The sequence below is a fragment of the Toxorhynchites rutilus genome, chromosome 3 (genome assembly GCF_029784135.1).
Source record: "Toxorhynchites rutilus septentrionalis strain SRP chromosome 3, ASM2978413v1, whole genome shotgun sequence".
Classification (NCBI taxonomy): Eukaryota; Metazoa; Arthropoda; class Insecta; order Diptera; family Culicidae; genus Toxorhynchites; species Toxorhynchites rutilus.
Window position 1 is genome coordinate 252225027 of NC_073746.1, and position 12121 is coordinate 252237147.

At 38.7% G+C, this 12121-nt stretch overlaps 1 protein-coding gene across 3 annotated transcripts in view; it reads left to right on the forward strand.

The window, feature by feature from the left end:
• Positions 1–273: 273 nt before the first annotated feature.
• LOC129777200 (neuropeptide SIFamide receptor) overlaps positions 274–12121 on the forward strand; it is a 310914-nt gene continuing 299066 nt past the window's right edge. For 2 of the 3 annotated variants that reach the window (XM_055783327.1, XM_055783329.1), the window contains exon 1: positions 5410–6305. In XM_055783327.1, the coding sequence (XP_055639302.1) occupies positions 6162–6305 (144 nt within the window). In that variant the 5' untranslated portion in view covers positions 5410–6161. Of the gene's footprint in view, positions 886–5409; positions 6306–12121 lie in introns of those variants that run through there. The other variant, XM_055783328.1, reaches the window with a different exon arrangement.

Sequence of the window (12121 nt, forward strand, 5' to 3'; positions counted from 1 at the left end):
TCAACAAATGAGGAAAGCATTTCAACAGTGGAAGACTTGTTGATTTTTTCCTAATTTTTATGATATTTAGTACGGTTTTAGATACATTTACCATAGTCCCATCATTAAAGTTTATTCTATATTGAATCAGACGAACAAATCACATATAAAATCTTTTCATATTAACTGTGGATTCAAAAAATTTAAGTGTAATTTTACACTCTGAAACGTATTTCTACATTAATAATTCTAGGGATACATCTACATACACATTATCTCTATATATAAGTTACGGACAGGTGTGTCAGAGAACCCTACAATAGATTATCAACAGCAGCTGCATTGCCGCCACCCATGGCGGTATCAAATTCGAACGGCATAATTGCCGCCAACAGATAAGCGCGCGAGGTGCAGATTCAGCGATCCCGGAGACTGGAAATGGGAACATAAACATCTCGACAGCATCGGTTCGCATCATCGGATAAACATAAACAACGGACGGACAACAACAACGGCATGGAATGCTGACGAAGTGTTTTGTGATTAATAAAAGCTTTTGGAAAATAAAATCTAGTTAGTTCTAGTTAGGACCTGGCGCAGTCAAGTGTTAGTTTTTTAAAAAACCCGAACGTTGCCCAGCAACTATAACTGGCGCGTGTCGGTAGTTGGTGTTAAAAGTTGTGTTTCCAGCGTTGCAGCTATTTTCGGCGGATTACCGAAAATTTGTGGAACAACAACGAGGCACCCGAGCCACGCTCTATCAGCCACCGCGACGACAGCATATCGCCAAAGTGAGCAGTGATTTCGTTGGAGCTATTTTCGGCGGCTTACCGAAAATTTGCTGGACAACAACGAAGCATCCGAGCTACGCTCTATCAGCCACCAAGACGACAGCATATCGCCAAGGTGAGCAGTAATTTTTCTTTAATTTTAGAAACAATACCAAGAGATCACAAGACACTTAAGTTACCATCGAAGATTGCCATCATCAGCACAGGAAAGACATATTTCATCACGAAGGAATGCGAACAAGTCGAAGGAAACAAAATCTGTACTAAAAATAGCGTTTTGGACTTCAGCAAAGATAATTGCTTTTCGAAACTTCTACATGATTACCAGGTAACTGCACTTTTGAATCATGCAGCACGGACAATGTGATTAAATCCATAACAGATAATCATGTACTAATCAAACAAGAAACTTATTCACATGTGACATCCACCTGCGGAATTACTGGAAGAAACCTGACAGGAACGGCCCTTATCGAGTATCATAACTGTTCCATTCAAATAAACGACACTAAGTTCTCAAGCCTAGAATTTACGGAGAAAAATCAGCCATTCGTTTTACCTCTCCAAGGATTGCAAATTTCCGTACAAAAATTCGAAAAAACGAAAACGATAGATGACCTGCAAAATGAAAATAGACATTTTCTAGAAGATATAACACAAAACCATAACCAACATACTATAGCAACAGTGGGGATTTCCACATGCAGTTTTATGCTCGTTATAATAATTGCAATTTGTATATTGAAAAACAATAATCTCAGAATCAGGATATTTACACAAAAATCCTCAAATAATAATCAGGAGCCACAACTCAATATGGAACTATTGAATAAAACGCATCGGGACGTTGCGTTTCCAAGGGGGGGAGTAGTTACGGACAGGTGTGTCAGAGAACCCTACAATAGATTATCAACAGCAGCTGCATTGCCGCCACCCATGGCGGTATCAAATTCGAACGGCATAATTGCCGCCAACAGATAAGCGCGCGAGGTGCAGATTCAGCGATCCCGGAGACTGGAAATGGGAACATAAACATCTCGACAGCATCGGTTCGCATCATCGGATAAACATAAACAACGGACGGACAACAACAACGGCATGGAATGCTGACGAAGTGTTTTGTGATTAATAAAAGCTTTTGGAAAATAAAATCTAGTTAGTTCTAGTTAGGACCTGGCGCAGTCAAGTGTTAGTTTTTTAAAAAAACCCAGCAACTATAACTTATATATATATATATATATATATATATATATATATATATATATATATATATATATATATATATATATATATATATATATATATATATATATAAATGTTCTGTTCGTTTGTGTACGCGTCAAAAACTCAAAAAGTACGGAACTGATTGAGCTTAAAGTTGGACACAATATACAATCCACTTAAAGGAGTGTTGTTACGGCATAAAAAAAAATTAAAAATTGGGAGAAGAATGATATTTTATATGGCCATAGTGCACTTCTGGAATTAAGCTTCTAATGAAAATCAACCATTCCGTATTAAATATGAGTTCTATGTGATGGAAAAATCTTTTTTTCGAAGTGTTTGACAAAATCGTGAACTGAAATTGTAATTCGAAATGATTTACAATTTCTTGATTTCCCTCATCTCTCTATCTATATGTATATATATTTAAAAATGTTCTGTTCGAGACCTCATGTAAGATATATACAAGTGCGAACCGGAGAATTAACATGACAGAAAACTTTGGCATGGAAACCAGTATATTTATTACGAATAATGTAAAGAGTACAAAAATCAGGAAAAATCAGGATCATTTCAGAAAAATCAGGATAAATTGAGTGTTCGTCAGGATATCAGGGAGCGTGCTAAAAAGTCTGAGAAATCCTGAAAAATCCGGAAGGTTGGCATCCCTGTGTGCAACGGTCAGCTTCTTGTGCCAGAAGTTCTGAACACCATCAGGGCCCGGTGGTGCCCAGTTTCTCAGGTAGCGCGAGGCTTCGCGGATATCGTTCTCTCCGACGATGATAGCTGGCATCTCTCCAATTTCACCTCAACTCTCCTCCTCCCGTCTTAACCACATTTGTCCGTCGCGATGTTGTACTGGGGCTCCCAAATACCAGCCCAGAAGTTCGTAACATCGCTAATATCTGGCAAACCTTCGCGATAGTCGGGCTTCTCGTTGCTAATGTGGTCGTAGAACGCTTTCTCGTTATCCCTGAACATCCGATTTTGTTCCTGTCGCTTTGCAGAGTCAGAGTAACGTTTCAGCCGTTTTATAAAAACGCTCAATTGCTGTACCAGTATGTCGAGTTTTTCCGTCAGCTGGTGAGCTCCCAGCTGGCGAAGTTCAGTAGGCCGCACGATCACAGCAATTTGGCGACATAATTTCGCCGATCTGCTGCCTCCTTCCAATTGCGGCGCGCTTGTTTAGGATCCGTTGCTCCAATCTTCTTCGATATGGAGGCTCACGCCTTTCACGGAGTATTGGAGCAGTCCGCCTCTTGGCCTTATACACAGTAAACTTTCAGTTGCAGCTCCTCCATGTCCTCAGCATCAATCATGTGCAGCGGAACAACGTGCTCGTTCATTAGCTCTACTGCACTTGTCAGCCTGCGGAAATGCTGCAACTTCAGGATCCTAGGGCACGATAAAGGGTCTGTGTCGCGGAACTGCAAGATCGCCTCGTCGTAGTGGAAGACCAGATCGCGTAGTAGCTGTTAACCTGGTTGTGGGCCTTCCGACTGAGGGGGTTGTTGTACTGTGCCCTCCACTTGTGCTACAGATTCGCGTGCCCCACTCGCGAATGAATTGCTCAGCCGTACTGAACTTCGTCTCGACACATCGCTTGCTCTGTTTGTTCTGGAGCTTATTTCCCTCTGTATCTGCTGCTTGATTTCGTCGATTTCCATTTGGTAGAGCATGTTGTTGCTTATGATCGCTCTACGTCTCGCGTTCATCGCGTTCTGATCAAGCCTCCCGACGAACTCTGGATACGCTTCCTCGAATAGTGTCAGTGTTCGAGGGCGTCCGTCTCCAAAGCAGTGCAGATGTAATAGGCGCGGATCACGAATTTGTTCATTTCGTGTGTCCACATGATCCGTCACCTAGTGGTACCCAGAAGTGTGGACTACTGTCGTCTGGCAGTCGCAACACGTCTCGTAGGCGCAGCGTGTCTTGGGTGATGTCGATGGCTGCTGTTTTCATGTGGCGGTAGCTCTTCGGGTTGACCCGGCTAGTGGCCAGCTTTTGCACATCGTCCTCCAGCCGCTGGTCGCTCGCCCGTTCCAGAACCAGCTCCAGTTCGGGGACCCTCCTCGGGTGATCGCATTCTAATAATTCTCCTCGATCTTAGCTCCATTTTATTGGGTGTATCTTTTTTGCCCGGGAGTCGAAAAAAGAGATGTCCGATTTGCCCTTTGCTTCCCCCTTCTTTAACACTCATGAGCCACGCCGATCGGTAGAAAACATAGTTAAAGAGTTATACCACACATTTCATTACTGAAGTTGCCAAAAAGCAAGAATTTTATGTGATGAATTACATTGCAATTTAGGATGTCGGGTCTTCTTCTGTAGGAGCATTGTACCACTGCGACCATTAGTTTGATCTATTGTAGTGAGGATGTCGGGTCAGGGCCACCCTTCCTTACTCAATAAGCTGGAAGCATAAATTGCAGTATTTCCTCTCTCCACATTGTCCGCAGAACGGACGCTCTATTTGTATTTGTTGCTGTCTTATTGTCTTGGATTATAGAGGTTTTAAACTGTTTTAGTTAATTAAGCCAATTTGTAGAACTGAACCTAATTTAAACCATTTACGGATTAGAGAGTCGTAATGTAAAACACATCAAACAAATCTTAGAGAATATCCGATTCAATTCGTATGCAAATCATTTTTTAATTTACCAGTGTCGAATGAGTTTTATAAAATTAACTGAGTACAATGAGCGTTCTTTGGTTAGGCCAAATAGAATGTGCGAATCTCGTTTAACCCCCTTTAGCTTCGAATGTGACTACCAGCCGTCAAGGTCGACTGCTGAGGCGAATTTACCTCAGTTGACCCACATTGCACAGCAGACGATTGTGATTAATAGATTATGGATGAAAGCCTCGCTCGGCTCGGCACGTTCTATCCAGAACCCCTTTTCCTGGAGTTTCACCTCGAACGGGTGAAATCGCCACATGGCGGGCGAGAGAATGCATTTGCCATGCTTCGTTCGAAATTCGAAACCTGCGCACGCAGTTGTAGGTTTTTGAACTCTAACCCTTCTGCTGGACTCCGACTAGGAGGACATCGGCCCAACAGAGAGTTCGGAGATGAATTGCGTGAGAGAATGAGAGAACTGGTAAACAACGGAAGAGGAAAGGGACCACGACCGTTATTTATCCATCCTGAACGATCACTCAAATTTGGATGCACACAATATTGGGAAGTGAAAATCCCGAGGCCCACTTTTTCGGAGAAGGAGGAATAGAGAAATTTTCCGTGAGAGACGTTATCCTGCGTTGTCCCGAAGGGGTGGGTGTAGAAAGGTAGAAAATGCATTCCGTGTCGAGAGCGGGAGCTCGCAGGAAGTGTGCCGAGAGCGGGAAAGATTCTTGCAGACGGTTTAATTTTCCACACAGAATCAGGTTTTATTTTAGTTTGGTAACGTTATCGGAATGAAGCACAACAGCAGTAACAATAAAGCATTCACCTCCAAGTGAAATTGGCTGGTCGACTATCTTCTTTTTAGTATTATTTTTCATAAGCAGCAAAAACCTGAAAAAAATATTCAACAAAACACAAAACAAAAATTGAAACAAAGATTTTTTGGTAAAAGTAGTAAAATTGTAGTTTGTAAGTTTGATCCACGGGAACGAGCAAATATTTAGCAGCAACAATATCAGTATCGTAGATAACTAATACATATGAATGTGAAGCAACGTGTTAGCACAATATCACAGCTTTTGAATTTATAGTGAATACAATATACAGAATGCTAAAAGTATTCAATAGCAGAAAATATTCTTTGCCGAATAAAAAGTTATAGCGAATATCGGAAACATTGGTAGTTTTTAAGGAGAACATATCCGTTTGTTTGCGAGCTGAGTGCAGAGTGGGTCACTCGAAAAAAAAAGATAGATTCATTTGCAGTTTTGTATGTGTGTTTTGGCGAACAGTTTAAGTGTTTCAAAGTGACTGAATCAATTGGAAATGGTGCAGAGCTGAAGAAGTGAATGTTGGAAGTCAAGATTTGGATCGGGCATTGCGTTTCCGAGGAAGATACCTCGTCCAATATTTATTCTCCAATATGTGAATGGATTATCTCCAGGAATTTGGTAGACCTGAAATATAGGTCATTGGAAAAGTTTCCGTAGCGTGATTGTGTAAGGAACCTGTGTGGCGTCGGGAAAGCACCCGGATTCACTATGGATATGGGCAATGAAGTTTTCACTATGGGTCTGGCCTTGAAGCTTCAGAAAATGCCTCCGGGATCAACATTGGATTTTGGCGAGTTCCGCAGGGAGAATTCCAACACAGCCGCATACACCAGCGACTGGGATAACCACCAAGTAAGGAGTAGAACATAGTGGAACATAGCTATTGCTAAAATATTGTTTTGGTTTGTTGACTGGAAAGTGTATCACGAATAGTTTTCATGGGTGTATGAGGCGTGTTGCATCTGAAATTCTAAACAATATATCTAAACGGAAAAAACTACCTCTCTATAGACAATGTTGTAAAATTATTTCGATTGTATCATATGTTACGTTTCGAGTTACATACTAATTGAGACTATTATGCTTGCTTGTTTGGAGTTAGGATTTTAATACTCGAATAATAATGTTGCTTGTAGGTGACTCACTACCTTGGATAACATTGTTCTCACACAACTATCTAGAAATTATTATGTAACGTGGAATGTTTCGTGGAATGTAAAGTGAAATGCCTAGGGTAGTGCTGTTAATCATTATTTTGATCTATATTTGGAATAGAATAAACCAACAATCCGGTTTCTGGTAGTTTCTGGGTCAATTTAGAAGATTTTTATTGATTGTGATCTTTTTGACTTTGGTAAATGCAGCATAATTTAGCAAAAGGTGATTTATTTGTTATATAAATTACCGTCAATTTTATTTTCATTTTTTGACGTGAAGTGAAATAAATGAAAATTATTCCCCTGATTAATCTAGCAAAAAGTTTCATTTGATATATTCTTCTGTCTTGATTAGCTTTTCGGACAACGGCTATTTGAATTTTGAATAAAATATTATTTTTTTTATATTTTAAATATGGTTAAATATGGTTAAATAAAGGTTGGGTGTCAAAGAAAAAATTGTAGAACAGTTTGAGATTTTTAATTTTGTTAATAGAAACAATCAAGTTTATTATGAATTTTTGGAATAAAATTCATAATAAAATCTTCAAAACTACTATTTCAAAAGTTTTTCACTTCCAAAATGTTATTTAAATCCACTACTTTTGATGTTTCTCAAATATATTCTCATCTTTCAAATGGTAGCAACAGAATCGTCCTACGTAGTGAACTTTTTGAGCCAGTTCAATTCTGTCAGTTCCCGGAACAACAAACATGTTCGATAACTCCGTCATTGTTGAAATTCGACCATATTCTTAGAAGCATTTTTTTCATCAAATTTCATCACCTATCACCTCCTGAGAGATTTTGAGTAGATTTTTTTTTTCATGTGAGAAATGTGTTTTATGACTTTATGGGAATGAATCAAAAACTAAATTCTTCTTTTATATTAAAAGAAAAAGAAATAATGTGCATAAACAAACAAATTAAAAAATATATATTTTTTGACTCAATTATATACAGTGAAAAGAAATCAAAGACTGTATATAATCGAGTCCGCCCTGCAGTATTTTTATAAAATTTTATTAAAGAGGCTTTAAAAATTAGTTTCATTCACCTCTGTATTATATATTTAATGCGGTACATGCTTTGAAGTCGATGAATTATTTTTATCCCATTTGTTTATTTATTAAGGCTTATTAGCATTTTAGCTGTAACAGAGCCGGGTTCTAGTCGTATACATGTTACATGTTTATGGTTTCTTTAAATTTTAAATTACACAGTATTAGCCATTTAGGCGTAAGAGTATTTTTTGTTCTATTAGGTTATGGTATATTACATAAAGGGTGTGTCATATCAAATTGCATCACGGAAAAAACGCTGTAGAAATTTAATTTTTAGGAATTATATCTTCAGCTTTCGCTTTAAAATCAGATAAGAGTGTATAGATCACGTTGGCCATGCTTCACTGTAAATTTTTCGTAAATTTGGAAAAATGTCGTCGAACGAAAAAGAGCGTCGTGAATTAATCCTGTGCACTCATTTCGAGAATCCGGAGTTGTCACATCGGGACATCGGTAAGATGCTGGGAATCGTCCAATCCACGGTCAGCAGAGTACTAAAACGATACTTCGAGAACCTAACCATCGACCGGAAGGTGAAGAACGGCAAAAATGGATGCTCCGTCAGTGAAAAAGATCACAAGCGCGTAGTTAAGCAGTTTAGACGTGATCCGAGAAGTTCGGTCCGGGATGTCGCCAATAAGCTGAATTTGTCAAGTTCATTCGTCCAGCGGACCAAGCAGCGGGAGGGCCTGCGTACATACAAGGTTCAGAAGGCTCCTAACCGCGACGAAAGACAAAACATGGTGGGGAAGACGCGAACCCGGAAGCTGTACACCGAAATGCTGACGAAGCCGCATTGCCTGGGAATGGACGACGAAACCTACGTCAAAGCGGACTTTCGTCAGCTGCCGGGCCTGTTGTTCTTCTCCGCAGAGGACAAATTCAGCGTTCCGGAGGAGATTCGCATACAGAAACTATCCAAGTTTGCCAAAAAGTACATGGTGTGGCAAGCGATCTGCTCTTGCGGAAAGCGGAGCGCCCCCTTCGTGATGACCGGCACGGTAAACGGGCAGGTTTACCTTAAGGAGTGCCTACAGAAGCGCTTACTACCACTATTGAAGCAGCACGAGGGCCCGACCATCTTCTGGCCGGATCTCGCTTCGTGCCACTATTCAAAAGACGTGTTGGAGTGGTACGAAGCCAACGGGGTCACCTTCGTGCCAAAGGAAATGAACCCGCCCAACGCGCCGGAGCTTCGCCCAATAGAGAAAAATTGGGCGATTATGAAGCAGGCCCTCCGGAAGAACCCAAAAGTTGTCAAATCGGAGGCGGACTTGAAGAGAAAATGGATTTCTGTTCAAAAAAAACTACAACCTGACGTTGTACAGAACCTTATGGACGGGGTAAAGAGGAAGGTACGAGCATACGGGCTTGGGCTCGAAGTATGAAAAATGGAAAATGCCAAAAGATGTTTAATAGTTTTTATTTCACTGTCTAAAATTTTCAAAAGGATCGGTCTACTGGGCGAATTTCTACAGCGTTTTTTCCGTGATGCAATTTGATGTGACACACCCTTTAGTAGGAGTAATTTAGGCGTAACAGTATTATTTCTGTTCTTCCATTGTTCTGCAGACCAGAGAAACGTCTTTTACAAATAAAAATGATTAATTTACAATTTGATTGTCTCTAAAAACAACCCTCATCGCGTAATCCTTACGGAACCTTCGAATTTAGACTTAAGTTAAAATTTAGGACTGAGGTTTGAAAATGCACTGCTAGGTTATGACTCCTCACTCCCTTGAGTCAAATTAAATAAAAAAATAAAAAAACCTCTGCGTGATTCGTCAGACTGGAAGAAAGATGATCAGTCACAGTAAAAGCTCCCTGAGAAAGTTTGAACGTATAATGGACTTTTATTCGTCTATAGACTTTTTCATTGCTATAGGACGAACAAGAAAAAAAATCGTGGGACACATGATGGAGTCATTAACTGGGTATAATGGGAATCCGACGTGTCCCATGATATTATTTTAGTCTCATTAATGCCCTAGGTTAATACAGAAAGGAGTGTGACAACTGCCAACTGCCACTTGCCTAATTATTTTTTAGATTTTAGTACATTTTCTGAATTGTTATTATGTTTAATCACAATGAAGCCGTTAAGGTTAAAAAGTTTTTTTTACTTATTTTATTTTATAGTTTTCAGCACATTATCTGTATCATTAGTATGTTTCTCTACAGTAAAACCATTCAACAATTTGAAAAGAAATATTTCATACCTAATTTTTTCTGAATGTTTTCATGATGTATTGATACCGATAACGATTATTAGGCTCATTTAGCAATTCAGCAGTAACAGAGCCAAATTTATTCGTGTACATTTTTATCTCATGATAATTTTTTGTTGTATAGTACACAGTAGCTATTTAGGTGTCATAGTATTCCTTTCTTATCGATACACATGCCACCTTAGACTATTCGTATTGTTCGAATGTTCACAGTAGGACCATACACAGCCAGACTGTTGATATGAGGCTTCCATGGTTGTGTTATTAGTAGTACCAATTAGCGACCGTAATGTGAGCGGTAAGGGATTACCGCCACATGGTGATTGTTCCCCCTTGATACTGATAATGACGGGATTGCAAAAAAAAAACATTTAGTCGACTATTTAGTGGCGGTGACTTTTTTGGATTTGTGTTGTTCATAATGTAGTGTGTTCCATTCATTTGATAATATTTACAAAAATACACAGGATCAGGTCGAGCTGAATTAAACTGTTTTAAAAGTAATTGGCTACTTTGTAACTGCAGCCATCCTGGATTTGGATTCATGTAATCTACTATTTTCCACTTGTCAAGCCCTTTCATTTGAAACCCATATTGATGGGGGTTTGAAACAAATATGTATAGCGCCATTTTGTGGTAGCGGCTACAAGTTTTCATATTGATGGGGTTTTGAAAAAAATATATATCGTCATTTTGGAATTATTTTTTATAAACAACTGTGTTCTACTAGTCAAGCCTGTTAATTTGATACACATATTGATGGGGTTTTGAAAAACAAATTGTAATTCGCCATTTTGTTGCGGCCGCCATCTTGGATTTTCAAGATCATCAAATACGCAGTTTTATAATGACTGCAGAGATAAAGGTGTGTTCCAAATTTCAGATCAATCGTTCAACAGGAAGGGTGCCAAATTTCCAATTATGTGGGGCAGCGCTACAGACAAACGCGTTACAAACGTGTTACACGAAACTGCTATCATTCATATATATATATATATATATATATATATATATATATATATATATATATATATATATATATATATATATATATATATATATATATATATATAATAAAGTTGTCAATTTTTAAATTTCATTTTTGATTTGGATGCCTCTATCTTCGATGATCGAGAATTGAATTTTCGATGTAGGATCAAGTCTATCATTAAGGAGGCCAAATCAGAAAAGACAGGTCACGTTTTTATGAAATATTTTCAACTTTAATAACAATCTTTTTTTGTTTAATAACAAATTTGTATGAGTTGCACACCAATCGAATCGATTGTTTTCTATGATTTGTTGGGTATGCTATACTTAACTTAAACTTAAAATAGCGGAAATGGAAGCATTCCCATTTTCACATACAATTGTTGGTGTCAATTACGAGCTAATAATTTATTATTGAGATACATTATTTATATACCGCTGCAAATCAAATGCAAATGCAGCGTTTGTTCTACAGATAAATGTGATGAGAGAGGAACATTTATGCTCCATCCGTCTCTGTCAAATCACAGTCTCGCACCAACTAGCAAGCAGAAAGACAGAGTGGTGAACATACAAAACGATTTTGTCTGATACAAAGGGTGAATGAACGACATCGCACACTGCTATTCAGCGAAGTTATCAATCATTTTATAACCGTGAAGTAGTTGACATAATCAACCAAAAGAAAGAAAAAACAAGAAATGGAGCACAAAGTTCAAACCTAATATCAGCAACAGGAGAGTAGTCATAACCTGAACGAAAAAATTCGAGGGGTTGTATCCGAGACACGACCGCTTTGGACGTAGGACTACGCAATCTTTTTTTTTAAATTTGTTGGTTTATCTTTTTGAATATTATTTGCGAATACGTCGAAATTTCATAAAGTAAAAAAATCCGGGAACCCTGAATAGGTTTTATGGCATAAAAATGGATAAAAATAAAACATCGCGAGAATGACCGTTCATGAAAAATCGTTTCTCGACTCTCGGTCAAAACCGTCAACAAAGCTAGGAGCTTGTTGCATTAGAACAGAGCCGATTCTCACGAGAACAAATACGAATGACAACTGAAAGTATCGAAGGTGTGCTATTCACATGTACAGGAGATTTTTTTTTATCCCAACAGTTTATTTTATTGGGCTCATTTAGCAATGCAACTGTAACAGAGCTGAATTCATTCGTGTAAATTTTTTATCTTAAGATATCTTTTGTTGTATATTACACTGTTAC